General features: G+C 41.8%; 1 protein-coding gene across 3 annotated transcripts; it reads right to left on the bottom strand.

Annotated features, from left to right (window-relative positions):
- Window positions 1-1,782: 1,782 nt before the first annotated feature.
- Window positions 1,783-22,862, bottom strand: LOC129853354 (lysine-specific demethylase 2B-like). 3 transcript variants are annotated; one of them, XM_055919298.1, is made up of 10 exons: window positions 22,546-22,862; window positions 8,917-9,141; window positions 8,262-8,402; window positions 7,348-7,434; window positions 6,343-6,642; window positions 5,347-6,155; window positions 4,859-5,022; window positions 4,562-4,723; window positions 4,087-4,305; window positions 1,783-3,606 (listed from the first exon to the last, which is right to left on the bottom strand). In XM_055919298.1, the coding sequence occupies exons 1-10, from the start codon at window positions 22,597-22,599 to the stop codon at window positions 3,425-3,427; spliced, it is 2,343 nt and encodes a 780-aa protein (XP_055775273.1). In that variant the 5' UTR covers window positions 22,600-22,862; the 3' UTR covers window positions 1,783-3,424. The 3 variants fall into 3 exon arrangements, with proteins under 3 accessions (XP_055775273.1, XP_055775274.1, XP_055775275.1); XM_055919299.1 differs by having other exon boundaries at window positions 6,343-6,633; XM_055919300.1 differs by lacking the exon at window positions 22,546-22,862 and adding an exon at window positions 9,438-9,678.
- Between the last annotated feature and the right edge of the window lie 1,626 nt (window positions 22,863-24,488).

Genomic DNA, 24,488 nt, shown 5'->3' with positions numbered 1-24,488 from the left:
TTGCGCCATCAGTACAGACACCAACACATCTTGACCACCAAAGTCCATTTGATGTCACAAAGCTGTCCAGTACTTTAAAGATATCCTCTCCTGTTGTCCTGGTTTCCAGAAGGACGTCTTCCTTAATCGACCCCCCATAAACGTAACGGACATATACCAGGAGCTGTGCAAGGCCCGCCACATCTGTTGACTCATCCAGCTGTAACGCACAGAATTCACTGGCTTGTATGTGAAGCAGTGATTGTTTCAAAACATCTCCTGCCATGTCACTGATGCGTCGTGAAACAGGGTTGTTTGTTGGCATTGTCTGTATAGTTTTTTGGGCCTTTTCCCCCAGCATTGTCCCAGCCATATCCGCGGTAGCAGGAAGAATTAAATCATCCACAATAGTATGGGGCTTGGCTGTCCTAGCCACTCAGTAGCTCACCATATAAGACGCTTCTAGCCCCTTCTTATTAATGGTATCTGTTGGTTTTATGCATGTCTTACTACTCGAAAGTCATCTTAATTCTCACTCAAATAAGCCTGTTTAGTTTCTATATGTCTGCGCAAGAGTGAAGGTTTCATCGAGTTGTGAGATATGTACAAAAGTACTATAACACACAGTGGCTGAGGAAAGGCACTACTCTCAATACAAGTGAACCCCAAATCAATTTAGTTCTCATCATATTTGAGCCTCTTTGATGGTCCAACATCCCTGTCTGTTGTTTCTGTGCTTTCCCAGGTAAGGAGGCAGTAGCTCTTCGGCTGCATCAGATTCACAACCGTCAGTGTCCATGCTAGCTGGGCTAACAACAAATGTAGAATTACTGATGCTAACATTGGATGTGCTCGTGGAAGCAGAACAACTTGTGTCGTCGACAGGTGCAGTACTGCTACTACCAGCAGTACTACCAGTAGAGCTGGTATGTGTCTATGGATGAGGGCCTTACTTTTTTTAACCATTTATCAATTTTTCGAGCAAACTGAATGAGCAGCAGCTACATTTGGCTACATATGGACCGTTAGTGGAATTCCCGTGAGAGAGTAACAGTTAATGTGATTGGATGTTAATTATTTGACTAGGCTACCTGTATTTGACATTGTTATTTCGCTGAACACTAGATGGTTCTTGGTTTTTGGCAGTCAAACGAGGCTACTCAGTTGAGAAAAAAACCTCACCCAAATGTATAGCCCCGTTGGGATATTTAAATAAAAAACTCACCCAAATGTATAGCCCCGTTGGGATATTTAAATAAAAAACTCACCCAAATGTATAGCCCCGTTGGGATATTTAAATAAAAAACTCACCCAAATGTATAGCCCCGTTGGGATATTTAAATAAAAAACTCACCCAAATGTATAGCCCCGTTGGGATCTTTAAATGGACTGTTTGAAAATGTGAAGAATTTTATTTTTTATAACTTTTTAAATGTTTTATGTAAATCACATTTCTATTTGGCGTACCCCTGACGGCATTACGCCTACCCCAGTTTGGGAATACCTGCTGTAGGTTGAACTAGTGTTTAGAGTGCCAGATTATGCCTTTGTCTAGGAGAGGACAGCTGCAGACAGCAGCTTCCATGTGACAAACGCTTGAATGTAAAACTAAAAAACATGGTTAATACATGACCCGAGTTGGGTAAGAAGGTTCCACAAATGTCCATATACCAATGTTCTTTCCTGCTCATTGAAAGCTAAGCCACCCGAGATCACCAGTTACCCTGGCATTTAGGAAATTCTCTGCTGTGCCCTATCAAAAGGCACAACTGAGGGTAAAAAAAATGTTATGGTATATGAAAATACATTTTATACATAGAAATATACTTTTAATGACAATCATAGCACTAGATTTACAAATATAAACAACTACATCATGTGTATTCAAGGTGGCCAATATCATTCACTTGTGACATTGTAGGTCACGGTCAACAGATAATGGCAAATTATAATTACATCACAATTATGGATGATAACTAATATAAATAAATACAAAATGAATAGATAGTCAATCTTGAAATTAATAATAGGATCAAATGCTCTTTCAAAGAAACTCATTACATGCCAAGTCTGTGGAGGCCACCGTTACTGTATGCACTTTTGGAAACAGTAAAAGGGGCAGTCTGCAGTTGCTACACCCATTTTGGACTTGAATATAGGAGATAACTTACAAATGCCTCATGAGCTTAGTTCAACTGTCGTATCCCATCAGAACTCAAAATATAAGCTTGTATTCCTCCAATGTTTGTAAACAAATGAGAACAAACTGTATTGCCTCAAAACATGGTTAAAACTATAATTATGATATCATGGATGGTCAGTCTTTGCATTATTCTAAGTCTTCGATTTGAGAGGGATTACATTTCTCCAGGCCCAGCCCTCAGCTTTTTACCAAACAGAGGCGGGGTAACGCTTTATTATTGTTTTAAATGTGGATTGGCCCATTAAAGCAGATGATTCAATTACTTGACAGAATCTTACATGATGGGCTCTTGAGTGCTAAAACATGTGAAACACAATGAGATTGACATATGTACGAAACAGGAAAATGAGGAAAGTACTGAGAGATTGAAAAAATACATTTGACTAACATTCCTTATGTCAATATTTATTGACTGATTATTTTCAAGATATATTCATTAACCTAACCGTCTTTGCAATATTTATTTAAATTTGTATTTATTTAAACATTTAAAGCATGTATTATTTTATAATAATGGTCTTATGTTAATTTTTTAAGTAAAGTATTAAATTAAATCCAGTCCAAGTCAGTAACTACCATTAACCTGTAATGTCACCTTCAGAATTTGGCACATGATATCAGCTAAAAAACAGCATCCAAAAATACATATTACCATCGGTGTCAAGGCAAACTGATTTAAAGTAGTGTAGGTCAATATTCAGTTCTAAGAGTTGAAATCTGGGGTGTGTATGGTACTGCATACATAAAGCTTCACTATAACCTCAAATGTTAGCCCAATAGGTGAATTATTGTTGTATAAAAAAATGTTTTAAACATTTAACATGTATGAGTAATAGAAAACAAATCCCCCAACAAATTAAATGCAACAAACACAAGCCTTTGAAAAAGGTACAATCTTAATAACACAAAAATAAACTAATGCATGCTTTGTTTTCCCTCCCCATCTCCCTCTGCCCAGTACATCTTTACCTTTCAGTACAAGGATGGGTTTGTAACATCCAGAAAGACATTGATGCAAACATTTTGACCATCCCCCTCGTTAATTTACACACTTCTGCTTCTCTCATCAACTCATGTGACATTGTTCGTTCACAAATCTAACACAGTAGATTCTCCAATGAAGAAGAAATGAACATACAAAACCAACCAGTGCAGGCTTGATGGGGGAAACCTTGTCTTGCTCCATTAAGTGCAAAGGGTAGTTATTTTTTGCTGTGCACAGTTTGGCCTTAATGTCAGTGTCTAGCTGAGTTTCTGCAGTAATTTGTCCTCTTTGAGTCCAAACTGTACACTCACAGACATCTCTGCTATGAACTGTTCACAAGCCGTCTTGGTCACCTGTTTGCAATAGCGCAGGTCAATGTGACAGATGCTTCCACAGCGCTTGAAGAAGGTAAGGGAATGGTCTGTCACCCTATTACAAACTGGAGGCGGAGACAAAAACAGAGCCAGGCATGAGGAAGCTGTAGAGAACCGGATTGAATATTATGAAGCCTAAATGCAACATAGACTTGCAAACTATAATAAAAATGAAAAATAACTGAAATCAGATAAGACAGAAAATAAATACATCTTTGACATTCTTTAATATTAAGAGACAAATAAGTGAAATATCTTATTCTATAATAGTTATGACTGAAAACACGATGTATAATGTAAAATTGTATAATGTAACTACTGTAAAAAAAAAAGTGGTATGTATCTAAAATGTGTTTAGAATGTACATGTAGCAACAAAAGAAAAAGCTGTAAAAAGTTATATTTTGCCCTCCGAAGGTAGCCCCAAAAAATAAACATGTGACATAGCAGAGTAAATAAAAACAGCCTCTGTGCTTTTGTATGACTCTAGCCCCTAGTGCTAATACTGAGGTTGTGTGAGTGGTGTGACTGACTGAGGGTTCCTACCTGACAGGTTGATCTCTGTGAGGGAATCTCTGGTTGTGGTCCCTGCGGCCGTCAGCAGGTTGACTGAATGGTCGTTGATGTGGTTGCAGTAGCTCAGGTCCAGTTGTGAAAGTACCGGCATATGTCTGATAATCAGACGCAAAGAGGCGTCTGTGATGTCCAGTCCAGCCAGACGCAAGTCCAGGATGTTCCTCAGTTTACAGCGGTTGTCCAACTGACCTGAGGGTGGAGAGCAGGAACAAAATAGGAGTGATTTCTCATCTCGCAGTCAAACATGGCGAGTAATCTCATACGTTTTCATTAACCTCCTTTAATTAAACGTGAACTATCTTAAGATACACTTATTTTTCTTCCTAATGGGTTCTTAGAAAGAAAAGCCTCCCAGTCCTGTCACACCCAGGAGAACCACCAGAGGCTGCTATTATACACTCATGTCAATTTCCCCTAACTCTCCCCTCTTGTTGCAGGTGGTTACCTGGTCTATTATCGGTCGGGGGCGAGAGCAGGTCCCTCATCTGGGCATCTTTGAGCCCTTCCACCCACTGCACATCCAGGGTGCGCAGCAGAGGGCAGCTAGAGGTGCAGAGGGCAGACACAGCCACCCACGAGCACCCTGAGAGCAGCAACACCCGCAGACCTGCAGGACACAGAGCGAAGTAGCGTCAGACGGGTTTCAACGCTGAGACACAATCACAATTGGACAGTCTCTGGTGTCTAGCCGAAACATTTTCCTCTCCCATAGATCAGAGGTTCACGCGGTCCTGGCATGTACCTGGTAAACGGTTTATTAGCCAGCTCAGCTGCTTCTTGGAGATGTTGGTCCAGCTGAGGTCCAGTGAGAGGGGCTGTCTGCGGATGATGCCACTCAGCATGAGGGGAGTGATAGATTTACAGCGGTTCAGATCGATGTTGGTCCACAGTCTTTTATCACAGCACCTGTCAGAAATAGACAATAGAAATACACACTCAATATCTGGCTTGGACTAAAATTCACAATGTTCTAGATAATTAGTATATTTGAATGTGAGTGTTAAAGAGATTGAACGGGATCTTAAGCACTTACAAATTAGTAACATATTTTACAAATTGGAATTCCTAACAATTTTTTCTGCAGGATGTAACACATCATACGAAATGGATGACGAGCACAATGGTGCACAATTTTCAGGGACCCAACTTTTATAACGCATCTTTATTTTATGTTTTATAGGCCCTTAAATGTAAAGTAAAAATATGAGTGGGAATAGTAAGAGCTCTCACCATCTATTCCATGTCTTGCAGACACGCATGCAGACACACAGCTCCTTGTGTGTGAAGTGCCCAAAGAGCTTCATCCAGACCTCTCGCTGCACCGCATGGGTCTTCCCATCCACCAGGGGCAGTCTGTCCGGCGGGGGGCTGATGGGGGGTGGCCGGATTACGTGGCGCTCCATTTGGACACACTTGGGTGGGGAGCGTGGGGGCAGGGGCCGGGTGCCAGGGGAGCTCCTGTTGAAGCCCAGAGGGGTGATCTGGCTGGGGTAGAAGTGGCGCAGCTCCCAGGGGGTGCCGTTCATTTCCTTGGTCCGGAGGTGGGGGCGCTCCCCTCCCAGGTCACTGCCGATGCAGAAGCCCCTCTTGGGCTCCTCATTCTCACTCTCTGGCTCCACCTTGAGGGGCTGGCGGTTCTCATTGGCTAGGCAGTCCTCACTCTTTTGGATCTCCTGGTTCAGTGCTTTGCCCAGCTCCTTGTTGGGTAAACGGCGTTTGCGGCGCGCTTTGGGGCGTGGGCCCTTCTCCTGGGGTTCACTGCCACCCTCGCTGCTGGGGCCAGCCTGTGGAGAGCTGCAGTGAGACTGGTCACTGTCTAGAACAGGAGTTTTGAGAGAAGGCCTTGGAAAGTTTGTCTTTGTGTCTTTGACATCCCCGTCCTCTGCCCAGTCCTCGGTATATCCTAAACGATCTCTCCTCTCCAGGCCTCGCCAGAACAGAGAGTCTGTCTCTTCCTCATCCACTTCCTCCTCCTGGTCTTCCTCCTCAGTCTTGATCTGATGAAGGAGTTTGGGGAACAGAGGTTCATCTGCCTTTCCCTGTGGGGGAGAGGGAGGTTTAGTTAGAGAGCATGTTCAACTATGGATACCAGAGCACATATCAACATCCAAACATTTTACAAAAGGAGTTGCTTGGCACAGCATGAAAATTGCCATGCATAGTCAATGAGTAACATTATACTAACAGACACTGAAACAGAAACCACATTATGAAATCGGAGTCTACCTTCTTCCTCACACTGAAGTCCTCTTCCTCGTCATCGTCGAAGAGCTTCCTCTTCTTCCTCAGTTTGTCCTCAGGTCTGGGCCGAGGCAGGGTGCTGGGGGTCAGGACAGGGGGGTGTCTGTGGAGGGGCTCCCATTCCTCAGGTCTGTGTCTTGAGATATCACCCCCCTCAGTCTTCCTCTTGGCTGTAGACGTAGATGTGGCCTCACCCTCCTCCTTGACTGCCTTCTGCTCCTTCAGCAGGGAGCCAGGGAGGTTAGACGCATACTTGAACCCTGGTCCCCTTTTTTGCTTGCAGACCAAAAGGTGGAAAAACAGGGAAGACAACTTTATATATTTCTCCTATCACGACAGGGTCACCAAACTGAGATACTGTAGTTGTTTCAATGGTGAAACAAGTCAGACATTGTAAACTACTTAGACTGTGACTGTGCCACTTCTAGAGAATTAGAGGTTTGTTTCCTTCCCGTGTAACAGACACAGGGCATTGAACCATGTGATATAGTAAGTAGATGAACAGGAAGTAAGAAACCACAAAGTAAAGACATTATGAAATGCCTCTGACTTTAAAGAATAATTATTTGGAGAGTGTTTTCCAAAGATGGTTCACAGCACTGTTTCCTAATCCAACATCAGATGACAAAATTGGTGTGTGCTTTATCTTTGGAGAAAGGGGAAACTAAAATATACATTTCATGTTAATGCTTATAAACTTGAGAATAGATAATATTCTATGATGAGCTGCCTACAGTAAATCCTTAAAATTATGCATTCATATACAGATGTATGATCACCCTGTTGCAGGAGAACTGTCCTGCAAAGCAGGACATTTAAAACTTGTAGTGAATTTGAGATTTTAAATTTTTTCTGAAGTTTATAATTTCAAATGTATCAACCGCTACAAAATATCAATTAACTATAATCCACATATCCTTTTGCTGCAGGATTAAGTTCCTGCTGTAGCAAACTGGCTCAAATTAAGATCCTGCATTTGTAGGTACTCACTTTTCCGGTTTTCCCAGCGTAGTTGCATTTGGGACATTCCCAACAGTTAGGAAGTTCATCGTTCACCACGCCAGAAGCATCCTTCACCTGAAAAGCATGAAGTAAAAGAGAGAGTTAAGACAAAAAGGGCAGAAGGGGAGTCAGTCTAATGTACAATGTGTTCAGCACAGAGAGAAATGAACAGGGAACTGAAAGTGACTGTTGTCACCTCTTTGTGTGAGGCAGTTTAACACTTTATTTTCTGACACATTTAAAAAGTGAGAAACTCTAGCAAACTACAACCTCTAACAATGAAAAATCAATATTCTTCAGAAATACCTTACCATAAGTGTGTTATGTGCCTGGAATACAACAAACACAAAGGCCGTGTTCTTAATATCTGATGTAGTTCACAACTTCACTTCATTAGAACAGGCTTGAGCAAGGACATGCTATGACATGTTATGCTTTGGCTGAATGGCTCCTAAGAGTGCATGAGCAGCTTTGCATTTTATTTGCATCCGGCTCCACCCAGCAATGTCAACAACACTGAAAAGTTGTATTCTAGCATCATGTGATTTCAACTGGACACAGCCTACTGCAAGTCTGGCTGGAGGAGGGAAAGTGATGAGGTGATTCAGTGTCAAACAACAACAGGAAGTCCCCACCACACCAATGACTCATCAAGTTGCCTTGTAAAACTGTTTGACAGTCAAAACACAGTGAATCACCTGCCGTTAGTACAAAGGCAAACATTCCAGGATTTTGCCTTCATTTGTGTGTCAAAGCATATAAATCACTCAACCGTATCATAAACATTCAGGTGAATCTCACTCACACAAATAATAAATCATCAAACTCATCAGGTGGAGGCTTGGCCTCGTGTTCAGTCATGGTTGTGTTCAACACGACTCGACATGCTCATCCTGTCTCACCTTTAAGCAGTTGGGGTGGACAATCTCATTGCAGATGGAGCACTCCATGAGCATGACGTTGAACTTGTCCTCTTCCTCCAATGTGTCCTCCTTCCCTGCTTCTCCGCACACCACACACACAGCTGTGTGGGGCAGGACAGGCTGCAAAGGACAAATACAAAAACACATTCACTGACAACTGTCAAACTCATTGACAGTAACACACACAGTGTCTCCATTATGCCGGTGTGCAATAATATTTGCAAATAGTGTTGATAAGCTGCTACTGGTCATTCTGTTTCCTGTTTTAGGAAAATCATTAACAGACATTGGCGACTATGCCAAGCCGTAGACAAATATCCACTGAATGGACTCAACAGAATCGAGAGACCTTTGACACATGAATGAGTCATACTGTTGCAAAAATAAAAATGTTAGCACTCACTTCCTGAGGTCTCGCTCTGTATCATTGTACGTCTGGGTGGTTCTTACTTACACTGACCCGTCTTTCAGACCCTGAACTTTGAACCTGTCTTATAGTTTTCATGTCAAATGCAGTCTTTTGCATTTGTGGCACAGCACTGTAGCACTGGATAAGACAATATAGGCTAACTGAAATATCTGCTAAATCGTATGAACGATGAAAAGCCTGTGTGGTTACTATGGCTTTACTCACTGCAATGCACTGCCTCATGATACAGGACTGCTTCATGCGCCCAGGTCCTCCAAACTTCTTCATGTCTTTACAGAAGTGACATTCTCCACACTCAGTTCGGAGGCACGCCTCACACTTTCGGCAGCGTGTTCTCCTGCGTCTGGCACCAGACGCACTGCGATTGGACGGCAGCTTGACCGCTGCTGAAGTCCCCATCTTGGGCTTTGGCCGGTTGGCTTCCTGTTGCTGCAGAGAGAAAAATAATACAATTTATGTTAAAACATCCATTACCTCTTGTCCCTGGAAGTAGACTTTTTGAGTCCGGTCATTGGCTCCCTGGTCCTCTCCAACCAATATTCATCCTGAGTATTTGGAAACTACTTTAGAAAGGCAATTCAAATGAGTACTATTGCCTAAGACAATAACCTACATTCTGCTTCATTATGGAACACAAAACATCTAGTATGTTCTACTCCTGACAGTCATAAAGCTAGTGAAACAGTACTGCACTGAAGCCACCGGCTGCGAGCCACATACATTACCTTTCTAAACCTCTCTAAATGCCAAATCTGTAAATCAGCCTCTGTCCAAGAAAAGAAAAAGATTCTCTCCTACCCCGTGACACCACAGATAGTTAGAGGTTCACAGGTAAAAATTCATTTCAATGCTCTTTACCCGAGCCTAGAGCCACCAGAACAATAAAATTAGATATTCCCTACGCCATTACTGAGAAATGTATTTTTTGCTGCAGAGGCGAGTGTTTCCTTGGCAACACAGTTCTCCTGCTTTTCCTAACCATTTGAATAGAATAATGAAAGGAGATGAGAACTAGCAGAGACATAGTGTACTTTAGCATTAAATGGGAGGGCTGTGGACAGGTTAGGATTGTTTTGAAATTGAACATTTTCATGGCTCCTCTGGCAGAAGTAAAACTCTTACTTTATTTTCTCATAAAGTGCACATATTGCTTCTGGCCCTAGGAGACACGCTGGAAAAACAGAGTTGAATGTGCTACTGTAGATTGGGTCATTCATTCCCCTGGAAGCTGTTCTTACTGGCACTAAAAACACTTTATGGGGCGAGATCGATTAGTGTAGTGTAGAATCTGCTGCTTGTCACTCAGTCCCAGTCAAGCATTATGTCCTGCCTCTGATCTCCTGCAAAGGACATCTATAAGGCTGATACGCTGTTTACACAACCTACTCCCCAAAATAAAAGGTACAACCAATTGCATGGTGTCAAATATGAATGATTTAATTTGGAGGTTTGCGTGTGTATTTCTGGCAAAATGATCTACCACTGTGTGAGCCAGTAGGTCCATCCATTAAAGAAACTAAATCACAAGACAGCAACACACACAGGTCCACAAAAAATGTCTTACCACCTGGCAATGCTCCTCAGTTAAGGATTAATACACAACAGTGAAAACCTTCCACTCCCAAACAAATACTGAGAAACATTGTCACGTCACAGCCCTTACATAATCATCCTCCTGGAACAGATATAGCTAATAAGGACCAAACCGCCATCATTTAAAAGCAGATGGAATTCTTGCAGAGGGCTTAAAGAGAGAGAAGAAAAACACTAGACCAGGGTCATTGAGAACAAAGTATTCCTTCATGAATACTAGAATAAGATGTCACTGGAGAGACATACCACAAGACGATTCTTCACCGGGAAGCTTTTCTTCAGGTTTGGAAAGAGAGTTGTTATAATAACCTTTTACCTTCGTCTCATCTTTGGCCATCCTCAAGCATAATTCCAGATCCTAAACAGATTCTCAAGCATACACGGTTGTTGTTGACACAACATCCAACTGGAAATGGGAAACAGACTACAATCTGATAGTTTTCCTAATAAATCTGTTCAACCAAGGAGTGTATGGAAAGGTGTACAAGGAAGACATCAGAAGGAGGGCTGAGGCTGCAAATGCTATGACTATCAGCATTGCACAACATTCAAGTGTGATTGGCACATTCCTGGCATTGTCTTAAAATGTTGAAATTCCTCTAACTGATTTTTTAGAGACCTTTTAACAGAAATCTCTACAACATTATATCCAACACAACAGATCACCAAAGCAATCAATGTAGGACTAGTACAAACCCACGTGTGCTATATGACCTATTTTCCTCTCAAACAAACTCCTCTTCACCCTGAAGGAGTCCTTGAATAAAGTAGCTGATACCCTCTTGTCCAAATATTCAAGTTAATTGTGCAACAGCGTTGGAATGACAAAATGCTTGACAAAGTGTTCTGTGTATGTGAGTTATTTTTCGAATATCTCTTCTGCCAAGGGGGCATGAGTTTGTTTATCTTTTATTTGTTTTAATCAACAAGTGTATGGTCCATCTATGCCATGTTATGTGAAACCTCTGAATTACAGGAGAAAGTACTAAATATGGTGGCTAAAATGAGGAGTGATCCTCCTCCAATGCCTCGCTTCCAAGAAATCATAACTCCAATCTTTAAGACATGTGTATTGTCTTTAAAAAAAAACACTAAAGTCGTCTGAGTCAAAAGTAGGACTATGAAACACTAATGTGTTGATTGTTTACAAAAGCATCTTGACCTATAATAGATCCAGACTGATTACCAACACTTACTGTAACTTGGCTGACTAATGTGCTAGGAATGTTAGGTTTGTTTGATGAGGCCCTAAAACACTAGGCCGAGATGGGGGCCTTATCTGATCAGTTTCACTGTGGATCCCAGTGCTGTGGGAGGAAGTCACAGTGTTCACCATCTGCCTGGCTTCAATGGACCACAGCACACCACAACAATGCACACAAAAGGGAGGGAAGTCCATGACATGTCCACAACTGCGCCAAAAGAATAAGATCAAAATAACCCACTTCATAAACAATGACTGAGTGGGTGTGTGGGTTAATTTTTTTATTTCACCTTTATTTAACCAGGTAGGCTTGCAACCTGGCCAAGAATAAAGCAAAGCAGTTCAACACATTCAACAACACAGAGTTACACATGGAATAAACAAACATACAGTCAATAACACAGTAGAAAAAAATGTATATACAGTGTGTGCAAATGAGGTAAGATAAGGAAGGTAAGGCAATAAATAGGCCATGGTGGCAAAGTAATTATAATATACCAATTAAACACTGGAGTGATTGATGTGCAGAAGATGAATGTGCAAGTAGAGATACTGGGGTGCAAAGGAGCAAGATAAATAAATACAGTATGGGGATGAGGTAGTTCGATGGGCTATATTACAGATGGGCTATGTACAGGTACAGTGATCTGTGAGCTGCTCTGACAGCTGGTGCTTAAAGCTAGTGAGGGAGACATGAGTCTCCAGCTTCAGTGATTTTTGCAGTTCGTTCCAGTCATTGGCAGCAGAGAACTGGAAGGAAAAGAGGCCAAAGGAGGAATTGGCTTTGGGGGTGACTAGTGAGATATATCTGCTGGAGCGCGTGCTACGGGTGGGTGCTGCTATGGTGACCAGTGAGCTAAGGCGGGGCTTTACCTAGCAGAGACTTGTAGATGACCTGGAGCCAGTGGGTTTGGCGAAGAGTATGAAGCGAGGGCCAGCCAACGAGAGCGTACAGGTCGCAGTGGTGGGTAGTATATGGGGCTTTGGTGACAAAACGGATGGCACTGTGATAGACTGCATCCAATTTGTTGAGTAGAGTGTAAAAGCTATTTTGTAAATGACATCGCCGAAGTCGAGGATCAGTAGGATGGTCAGTTTTTCGAGGGTATGTGTGGTAGCATGAGTGAAGGATGCTTTGTTGCGAAATAGGAAGCCAATTCTAGATTTAATTTTGGATTGGAGATGCTTAATGTGAGACTGGAAGGAGAGTTTACAGTCTAACCAGACACCTAGGTATTTGTAGTTGTCCACATATTCTAAGTCAGAACCGTCCAGAGTAGTGATGCTGGACGGGCGGGCAGGTGCTGGCAGCGATCGGTTGAAGAGCATGAATTTAGTTTTACTTGCATTTAAGAGCAGTTGGAGGCAAGGAAGGAGAGTTGTATGACATTGAAGCTCGTCAGGAGGCTAGTTAACACAGTGTCCAAAGAAGGGCCAGAAGTACACAGAATGGTGTCGTCTGCGTAGAGGTGGATCAGAGAATCACCAGCAGCAAGAGCGACATCATTGATGTATACAGAGAAGAGAGTCTGCCCGAGAATTGAACCCTGTGGCACCCCCATAGAGACTGCCAGAGGTCCGGACAACAGGCCCTTCGATTTGACACACTGAACTCTATCAGAGAAGTAGTTGGTGAACCTGGCGAGGCAGTCATTTGAGAAACCAAGGCTGTTTAGTCTGCCGATAAGAATGTGGTGATTGACAGAGTCGAAAGCCTTGGACAGGTCGATGAGTACGGCTGCACAGTAATGTCTCTAATCGATGGCGGTTATGATATCGTTTAGGACCTTGAAGTCGGAAGTTTACATACACTTAGGTTGGAGTCATTAAAACTCCTTTTTCAACCACTCCACAAATTTCTTGTTAACAAACTATAGTTTTGGCTCGTCGGTTAGGACATCTACTTTGTGCATGGGACAAGTCATTTTTCCAATAATTGTTTACAGACAGATTATTTCACTGTATCACAACTCCAGTGGGTCAGAAGTTTACATAAACTAAGATGACTGTGCCTTTAAACAGCTTGAAAAAATCCAGAAAATGGTGTCACGGCTTTAGAAGGTTCTGACAGGCTAATTGACATCATTTTAGTCAATTGGAGGTGGACCTGTGGATGTATTTCAAGGCCTACCTTCAAACTCAGTGCCTTTTTGTTTGACATCATGTAAAAATCTAAAGAAATCAGCCAAGACCTCAGAAAATAAATTATAGTCCTCCACAAGTTTGGTTCATCCTTGGGAGCAATTTCCAAACACCTGAAAGTACCACATTCATCTGTACAAACAGTACGCAAGTATAAATACCATGGGACCACGCAGCCGTCATACCGCTCAGGAAGGGGACGCTTTATGTCTCCTAGAGATGAACGTACTCTGGTGCGAAAAGTGCAAATCAATCCCAGAACAACAGCAAAGGACCTTGTGAAGATGATGGAGGAAACAGGTACAAAGGTATCTATATCTACAGTAAAACGAGTCCTATATCGACATAACCTGAAAGGCCACTCAGCAAGGAAGAAGCCACTGCTCCAAAACCGCCATAAAAAGCAAGACTACGGTTTGCAACTGCACATGGGGACAAACTCGTACTTTTTGGAGAAATGTCCTCTGGTCTGATGAAACAAAAATAGAACTGTTTGGCCATAATGACCATCGTTATGTTTGGAGGAAAAAGGGGGAGACTTGCAAGCCGAAGAACACCATCCCAACCGTGAAGCACGGGGGTGGCAGCATCATGTTGTGGGGGTGCTTTGCTGCAGGAGGGACTGGTGCATTTCACAAATAGATGGCATCATGAGCTAGGAAAATGATGTGGATATTTAGAAGCAACATCTCAAGACATCAGTCAGGAAGTTAAAGCTTGGTCGCAAATGGGTCTTCCAAATGGACAATGACCCCAAGCATACTTCCAAAGTTGTGGCAAAATGGCTTAAGGACAACAAAGTCAAGGTATTGGAGTTGCCATCACAAAGCCCTGACCTCAATCCTATAGAAAAGTTGTGGGCAGAACTGAATGTGCGAGCAAAGAGGCCTACGAACCTGACTCAGTTACACCAGCTCTGTCAGGAAGAATGGGCCAAAATTCACCCAAATTATTGTGGGAAGCTTGTGGAAGGCTACCCGAAAAGTTTGACCCAATTTAAAGGCAATGCTACCAAATACTAATTGAGTGTATGTAAACTTCTGACCCACTGGGAATGTGATGAAATAAATAAAAGCTGAAATAAATCACTCTATTATTATTCTGACATTTCACATTCTTAAAATAAAGTGGTGATCCTAACTAACCTAAGACAGGGAATGTTTACTAGGATTAAATGTCAGGAATTGTGAAAAACTGAGTTTAAATGTATTTGGCTAAGGTGTTGTCACGTTCCTGACCTGTTTTCTGTTGTTTTGTATGTGTTTAGTTGGTCAGGACGTGAGCTGGGTGGGAATTCTATGTTGTGTGTCTAGTTTGTCTGTTTCTATGTCAGCCTAGTGTGGGTTCTCAATCAGAGGCAGATGGTAATCGTTGTCTCTGATTGAGAATCATATATAGGAGGCTTGTTTTGTGTTGGGATTTTGTGGGTGTTTGTTTCCTGTCTCTGTGATTGTCTGCACCAGATAGGTCTGTGTCGGTTTTTGCACCTTTGTTATTTTGTATTGTTGTTTGTAATGTTTCACTTGTTATTTATTAAACATGTTTAACACTAGCCGCGCTGCACTTTGGTCCTCTCCTTCACCCCTGGAAGAAAACCGTTACAGGTGTATGTAAACTTCCGACTTCCAATATATATATATATAAGCCGAATATATATATATATATACATACATATATAGAAGACCAGTTCTTTATGTCCATTACATGCAAGACATATTTTATCTAGTCCTCATTATATCCTGTTTTATTCCGACAAAAAAGGAAGAAGGAAAAAGGAACTTAGATTCTAAATGGCCGCTAATGACTGACAGTAAAAATGTGTCTAAGGTATTCCTTCATGGGTAGTGTGATGCCTAAGTTTAACTTACAATCGACTGACACAGCCAGGCTTCTTCTTCTTCCGACTTTATATGGCGGTTGGCAAGGTGCATTACCACCACCAATTGGACTGGAGTGTGAACCTCAGTTCATCTTTCAATCACCCACGTGGGTATATGGTCCTAAAAACCAATGAGGAGATGGGAGAGGTGGGACTTGCAGTGCGTCAAGCATCACATATAGAACCAAGTTCTATTTAAGCGCCTGGCTACGCAGATGCTTATTGAAACGCGCGAGCAGTGTGGGTGCAATGATTGATTAACATGTATGTGTACATTTATTTTGCAATGCACACGACGCAGGCGGTGTGGTCAGCATGTTACCTGAATAACTGGGCCTGCCGGAAGCATAACGTGCACTCTGCCTCCTCCAATCAGAGTACCTATTGCTAGCACACCTAGAACATAATGCTTAACAATAAGCTAAATATTTGTAATTTACCTTTTTAAATGTATTACCTTTTGTGTGTGGCATAAACACACAACCAGTCAATGTTTTAATCTGATTAGGCTACTTCAAAAGTCTCTTGTAGGCATGCGGTTTGCAACCCCCGTGCCAATATATTGTCCAAACATGTCTTCTTGGGCATTATCACTTAAATAACCACACATAATAATTTCGCACAAACACATTTTAATGACACAAAAAGATCCCACCTTGTCTAGCGTATTCTGTTTTGTCAACAAAATACTGACATTTGCCGCTTCCATCAGGACTGTCATGCCATTTTTATCCGGCATGTACTTGACTCGCATAAAAAGATTGGATGGAAACCTGGTTAATCTGAAGCCATTTTGAGGATACTAGAATTACGTTTTGTAAAGCCATTTTGCTAATCGTGCCAATATTTATATGGATACATCCATAACAATGAGCTAATGAGGCACGATTTTGCCTTGCATAGAAAATGTGCTCGCTCGTCAGGACACTGTTGTTCAGAGGAGCTAGCCAACAACAGCTAACCAACAACACAGATAACAAAATCACTCCAAACTGAAGCTGGAAAGACTGCAAACTAGCTGCACTTCATTTCGTTTGACTTTTCTACAATTTATATTTCTTTGTATATATCCATAAAAATGATGCCAGCTGATTCATGATTTCGACTAGCTGAGAAACGCTGCCTGCCTTTCTGTCTTGTCCCAACTCCTGAGTTCATTACTATTGGACAGCTGGAGATCGAATTTGAATATTGAAACAATGTTACAAAATGTTGGAGAGACAGACAGCAAGGTATATATAAATCTCTGCTGTTGAAAACGAAATGTTAGTCTAAAGGAAATGTGAGAATGTCTAGATACTTTTTATAGTGAAGATCAAGTTTATAAATTGCCTGGCTGGGCTGATGAGACAGTGGATTGTGCAGTCAGATGGAACAGAGTAAACAGGCATTTTAGCGTCATAGATTTAGCCGGTGGTAATATGTTTTAACCAATCAGCCATCAGGATTAGACATGATTATTATATCATATTATACAAGTAAACATGGAGTCACGTGATGGTATGTTGTGTGGTTCTCCCACTAAGACTTGGGAAAGCTTGTAATTTATTAGGCTACAGATTAAATAAATGATGAACTTCACAGGCTGGTGAAAGTGCACGGGATGAGCTTGTTGCTGAATAAACATCTAGGGTCTTATTCTGGTGACATGATGATCGATGGTTGGCTGCTGGTTTGACAAATACAATGTGCCAATACCAGGGTGGGCACATTTGGGCACATATACCGTCACATTTTGTGACAAATGCGATGGAAACCTATTTAACTTTAACCGTACATGGGAATGTAACCGCAAAAGCAATTTTCATGTACACTATGTATTTACGCACAGACTTTTATCTGCAACAAGTCAATTTCATGGAAACAACTCTGAAAATGTGCATATTGTTTTTATGCAGATTTTAGAATATTCACATGAAAATCTGCTGCCAATTGGATGGAACCCTAGCTACAGACACACTAAAGACTCTGCCAAGTGTGCTAGTCCAGTGTCGCTTTGATTATGCCTGCACATCATGGTTCACCAGCAGCCCCAAACATCTAAAGAATAAGATACAGACCAGCCAAAACAAGCTTGTAAGAATTGTACTTAAACTCCTCCCTCATACTCATCTGGAGGTTGAGCATTTTAAGCAGCTAGGCTGGCTATCTGTAGAAAGAAATAGTAGAATTAATTCAAAATTATCACAGACTCAGCCCCCTGGTACTAACCAACATGTTTTACTTTGTCAGAGATGTCTGTCAGCATAATACCAGAGCCAGAGACACTAATATTCAATGTTTTAAATTTAAGAGTCTAACTGGTAAGCACACATTTGTATATACTGGCGCTGTTGAGTGGAACAAACTACCACAGGAACTCAAAGTCATAACAACCATAACCACTTTTTAAAAGAATGTCAAAAGCTGGCTTATGTGTGAACAGTAGAATCTCTGTAATGTGTCTGTATCTATGTAAAAACAAATAGGAACCACAATGGAAATAAGCCCCGACTTTATGGTGTAATTCCAGTCACTTTAAAAAATAGTTGTACTCTGTATGTATTTATTTTTACTGGCAAATAGAAATCTAATCAATCCAAACTGTGCAGCACGGTCATTTGATGAATGGAAATAGACATCTGTTAAGAAACACCAAAACGTTTAATGATATTCAGAGATTGTCAAGCCAAACCTTTGATACTGGGTAGGCCTTCAAGGTAGGGAGGGATGAATTTTCTGTTTGTCGAGATTGATAGTCTTTTTATTTGTATTAATTAGGGATCACCATTAGCTGATGCCTATTCTTCCTGGGGTCCAAACACATTTAGGCACTTAAATTACATATAAAACATAAACTGTACATTATAACATTATTACACATCTACAATACAAAATGTATAATACCACCATACAACAACATTACAATGTACGTGTGTGCTAGCGCTTGTGTGCGTATGCGTGTCTGTGCCTTTGTGTCTCTCTTCACAGTCCCCGCTGTTCCATATGGTGTATTTTTACCCGTTTTCATTTGATTTTTTACATCCGATTATACTGCTTGCATCAGTTACCTGATGTGGAATAGAGTTCCATGTAATCATGGTTCTATGTAGTACTGTGCGCCTCCCATAGTCTGTTCTTGACTTGGGGATTGTGAAGAGACCTTTGGTGTCTTGTGGGGTATGCATGGGTGTCCGAACTGTGTGTTAGTAGTTTAAACAGACAGCTCGGTACATTCAGCTTGTCAACACCTCTTACAAAAACAAGTAGGGATGAAGTCAATCTCTCCTCCACTTCGAGCCATGAAAGACTGATATGCATATCATTGATGTTAGCTCCCCGTGTACATTTAAGGGCAAGCCGTGCTGCCCTGTTCTGAGCCAATTGTAATTTTCCTAATTCCCTCTTTGCCCCACCTGACCACACTACTGAACAATAATCAGGTGTGACAAAACTAAGGCCTGTAGGACCTGCCTTGTTGATAGTGTTGTTAAGAAGGCAGAGCTGTGCTTTATTATGGACAGACTTCTCCCCAGTTTAGCTACTGTTGTATCAATAGGTTTTGACCATGCATTTTTACAATCCAGGGTTACTCCAAGCAGTTTATTCACCTCAACTTGCTCATTTTCCACATTATTCATTACAAGATTTAGTTCAGGTTTAGTGAATGATTTGTCCCAAATACAATTGATTTTATTTTTCGAAATATTTAGGATTAACTTATTCCTTGCCATCCATTCTGAAACTAACTGCAGCTCTTTGTTAAGTGTTGCAGTCATATCACTCGATGTAGTAGCTGACGTATATAGTGTTGAGTCATCCACATACATAGACACACTTGCATGTTGTTAGTAAAGATTGAAAAAAGCAAAGGGGCCTAAACATCTGCCTTGGGGAACACCTGATTCTACCTGGATTATGTTAGCGGCGCTTCCATTAAAGAACACCATCTGTGTTCTGTTAAACAGGTAACTCTTTATTGACAACACAGCAGGGGTGTAAAGCCATAACATACATTTTTTCCATCAGCAGACTATGATCAATCATTTATTTTGGTGCTGACAATGCAAACCATGGTATTGAAGCACACAAAGTCAGTATACTTAGTTTATTGGTTGTTTGGTGCATTGGCCCATAACCCTGTGTGGCATCAACTGTGCCACAAGAGCATGCTGAAGCATGCTGAAACACAGGGTCGAGATTGTTTTTTGTGGTCATAAATATTATTTTGAGTTCATTCAGAGGGGGGGGGGGGGGCTATATATTTTACAGTACAAGGGGAGGGACCCTCCAGTAAAATCGAACTATCCCTTTGCTAGGTTGCATGCCTAAGTATGCTGCAGGGCTGTCTGACAAAATCATTTGACTAGTTCATCAAATAGATGAGGCATGCTTTCACGAAATGTCTGTCCCTCTCATCATCATATTGTGTACTTTCCTCTCTCAAAGTCTATGCGGTCTGTGTGTATCTAACCTGTAGCAGGCGTTAAAGTTATCTGACATGGAGAAATGTCGGTGGAAACGCCTTTATGCACAAATATTGATATAACAACCATCACATGGAAATAAACATGGAGTCACGCGATGATATTGTAACGACCCTGGGTTTATAAGCACGGAAATCGACTCTGCCGCTTGAGCATGCTTTTGCGGCACAGTCGATAGCGCGCCGGACCTCGGGGTAGGAGGTCGAGGGTTCGAGACCTGCTCCCTGCCTGTTTCATTACATTGGTGTCAGAAGTGATCGGACCTCGCATCCACGACAGTGCGTGTGCTTGGCCGGTGAGCGCGTTCCTGTAAGACGTAAAGTCGCAAGCTAGCGCGAGGACGCGCTCTTTGAAAGGAGGGAGTAGTGTAACGACCCTGGGTTTATAAGCGCGGAAATCGACTCTGCCGCTCGAGCATGCTTTTGCGGCACAGTCGATAGCGCTCCGGACCTCGGGCTAGGAGGTCGAGGGTTCGAGACCTGCTCCCTGCCTGTTTCATTACAATATGTTGTGTGGTACTCCCATTACGACTCGGGAAAGGATGCAGTTCATTAGGCTACAGCTGGAATAATATACACTTTTCCAGTACACGGATGCTCGCGACTCTTGGCGGCAGTAAGAATCGATCGCCATCTGCACCCATTCAACATAGCCTACATTTACGTTATTACTTCTAAACAAAATTTTAAAAAATGGTTTCTCATACCCTTCCAATTAAGTTTTGGTTCTTGATTGTATTATGAAATGCATTCAAACAACATGTAAATAAAGGCTTTTTTTTGCGGCGTTCTAGAACTCTCCCTTGTTCTGACCACAAACGGCAATGTTTGTAAACACTGAAAGGGGTCTATACATGATGAATTTCACAGCTAGTAAATGTGCAAGGTGATGAGCTTGATGCTCCTTTCCAATAAATATCCAGGGTCTTATTCTGGTGACATGATGATCGATGCTTGGCTGCCGTTTGACAAATTCAAATAATAGCGCTCATCCATAATAATCCTACATTGATATCTGCGAGCTGTTAGCTAGAGCGCATATTCAAAGACAAGAGTGGTCACATTTTCTATAATAACAGTTGTGAAAAAGCTCTCAGAGTTGAAAATGCGATGGAAACCCATTTAACTTTTCCATTCGGTACATAGGACTGATGGTAAATTATTTGTTTGTGCGCTACGTCATGACGCCCAGCCTCTTATCCGCAAAAAGTCCGTTTGATTTAAACATCTCTGGTGGGGAAATGTGCATACTGAATACTAGAATATTCGCATTAAAATCTGTCGCAAATTGGATGGAAAACTAGCTACTGTGTGTAGTTAAATACCATGTTTCTGCGCTGAACTATGTTGATTATTTGCTTCATGAAAACTACAACTCCCATCAACCCAGCATCCCGCATAGTTCTTTACTTAAATTCTCTCGTCAATTATTTTATTTCCCTTGAGAAGACACCATGGGCTCACAATAAACATAACTAAATGGAATTCAAATAACTGAACCAATGTCGCTCAATTTGTTGTTTAATAACCGAAAAAAAACGGAATATCGGTTAATCGTTCAGCACTATTGTAGCGTAATGTACAACTAAAAGTCTCCAAACAGGCAAGAGCGGTCAACCGCTGTAAGAGCAGCTCATTGTTCCCTCTCCCCATCCCCCTCCTCAGTTCGGTTCCTGCGAAATAACATTGCCTCTAGCCCTCTTAAAGGCACAGAGCATGGTTAGGTGCGAGTATGAGCAGTTAAACATTGAAGGAATAAGTATGTCTGTCCAGAGAGCTAGACCTGAATGTGACAATGGTGCTACATCAGGCATGGTCTGATTTAGCGTAATCTATTTACTTTAGTTTTAGAAAAAGTCAACACTTGGCCTCAGGTGAAGTGTAGTGAAAGGCCTCACATGTATAGTCATGCTGCCTCCTACACTACTCTCCCACACCCTGACTGTTCACACAAAAATACCAGTCACAATGACCGATCCTTTTCCATGATCACAGTAACTTGACCAAGAACACAATCTGACAGGTACCAGTGTGTGACAAATAGCTGGTAGACAACAGAGGGGGACAATGTATATTCATTGTGTCCTCTTCATGGTTTTTGTTGAGAAAGGTTTGTTCCAAAGGTGAGAGGATTCTGGATCACATTTAAAGCCAAGCAATTATTGGGATCAACTAACTACTCTGGTGAGCAGCTCATTCTTTTCTTGCTAGGGTCTGAGATAGGTCATCTGGATACAACAACATGAGCCAGGGACAGGAGAAGGTGTCTGTATGACCTCTTAAATAGCTATCTCTTGCCCAGTGGATTAGTTCTCTTACCAAAACAACACACCATGTTTCCCTTTTCCATCCATTCCCTAGTCAAATTATTACCCTATTCCTGCTTATGGTGCTGAGTGAGTGGGGACCGAGAAAAGAAAGAGATAGAAGGCAGGGAGAGAAAATACATTCTACTCACAGGATTACTGGTCTAAAGCCCCCCCCCCTTTGAGAAAGACAAAACAGCATGCAGATTAGAAACCCAACGTGGCTAATGTTCTGTTCTCTGACCTGTTCAGATTCTGAATCATAATCCTCTTCATCTGCACTCAGTGACAAGGCCATGGTTCCTCTCTTCTCATCGTCTGTCTAGCGTTGTAGAGAAAACTGACATGGCTGAAGCCTCCAGCCCTGCTGCTGTTCCCTGCTCACTCGTCCCCCTCTCTCCGTCTCTCTCCCTCCCTCTCTCCACACACAGTTCAGGACCAAGCAGCTGTACAGGCACACACAAGGCGACAGGAAGCCTCATGAATATGCACAGGAAAGGTCAGGAGAGACAGGGGGCAGGCAAAGCCAATGGAGAGGCAGATTACATTTGCTTACAGGGTTGGTTACAAAGGGCACCCAGAGTCAGAATGGGACTGGAGGGTGGTAGGGAGGGAATGGTCAGGAATAGTACAGATGGGCAATGGGAAGACATCTGGCTCCTTGGGAATAAAGGGAGTGGCATGTTATCACACACAAAAAAAAATCATAATGATTGAGGACATGTTTCACTTTACTACAGTGACAGACACGCAGGTTGACGTTTATTGTCATGAGTCTTGTCCTGGAGGCAGAATTTAGTGATTTCCCTTTAGATAGGCCTGCTGCAAAGTCCAAATTGGCTCAATTGTAAAAATTCATGAAAACAAAACATATGCTTTTTGGTCTTTAATTTAAGGTTAAGCGTTAGGGTTAGCAGTGTGATTAAGAGTAGGTTTAAAATCAGATGTTATGGCAGTGGCTGTGCCAGCTAGTGACCACTCTGCCTCCAGAACAAGATTCATGAGGAAAAACGCTAAACTGCGACAGACACAGGAAGCCATCAGCTGCTCTGGGTTTGATTGCTCTGCCCTTAATGTCTACAGATAGAGGACAAAGTACCCATCTCATAGTTTCTTGGTAGTTCAAAGCAGAAATAATTAATTGCCAGTAACTAAAGTACTCATGTAGGACATTATTGAGTGCTTTCATTGGAAGAATTACATCTAATTTCTGCACAAGTATTACCAATTTAACAAGAGTGTCATCATGACCGTCATTATACTGTTTAAGTCTGATCTAATAATGTACAGAACCCTATTTGTTCTTGTTGACATTTTGTGAAATTCTTGCATCTATGCATATGAACAGATTACACAGTAGGACATTCTAATACAATTGTTAGATTAAAATATGATGGACAAAGAGTCAGCTGCACACTCCTTCCCAAAATCTCTCCATCATACTAAGTATCCCACTAAATAGAAAATACACTGACTAGTTTCTATTTATTGCATTCCTCAAACTGCGTTGCATGCACTCCCCCACCCTTAATTTGTCGGGGGATGGACTCTACAAGGTGTTGAAAGCGTTCCACAGGGATGCTGGCCCATGTTGACTCCAATGCTTCCCACAGTTGTGTCAAGTTGGCTGGATGTTTTTTGGGTGGTGGACCATTCTTGATACATACGGGAAACTGTTGAGCGTGGAAAAACCCAGCGGCGTTGCAGTTTTTGACACAAACCAGTGAGCCACCTGGCACCTACTACCATACCCAGTTCAAAAGGCACATACATTTTTTTCTTGCCCATTCACCCTCTGAATGGCACACATACACAATCTATGTCTCAAGGCTTAAAAATCCTTCTTTAACCTGTCCCCCCCTTCATCTACACTGATTGAAGTGGATTTAACAAGTGACTTCAATAACAGATACTGTACTTAGTTTCACCTGGTCAGTCTATGTAATAGAAAGAAAAGGTGTTCTTAATATTTTGTATACTCTGTATAATGTCCATTATACTGGACAACAATTCTACAAACCTCTAAAGAGTGTGTTTAGGTAAGAGGTAAGAAAGATTTATGGGATTTTCTTGGGGGCAGTATAATCTGGTCACAACTGGCATTAACAGTTGTGATTAGATTGTTCTACATGCCTAGCTGGGCCTTGTTCAAATCAAAAATCAAATCAAATGTTATTTGTCACATGC

This window comes from Salvelinus fontinalis, chromosome 4, assembly GCF_029448725.1.
Source record: "Salvelinus fontinalis isolate EN_2023a chromosome 4, ASM2944872v1, whole genome shotgun sequence".
Lineage (NCBI taxonomy): Eukaryota > Metazoa > Chordata > Actinopteri > Salmoniformes > Salmonidae > Salvelinus > Salvelinus fontinalis.
This window is presented reverse-complemented; position numbering and strand designations above follow the sequence as displayed.

Excerpts from the sequence above, each read along its gene's own strand:
- LOC129853354 (XM_055919298.1), bottom strand. The coding sequence starts at position 22,599 with ATGGCCTTGTCACTGAGTGCAGATGAAGAGGATTATGATTCAGAATCT. Across the intron at positions 6,156-6,342 it reads ACTTCAGTGTGAGGAAGAAG|GGAAAGGCAGATGAACCTCT; the intron begins GTAGACTCCGAT and ends TCTCCCCCACAG. Across the intron at positions 4,724-4,858 it reads GCTAATAAACCGTTTACCAG|GTCTGCGGGTGTTGCTGCTC; the intron begins GTACATGCCAGG and ends TGTGTCCTGCAG.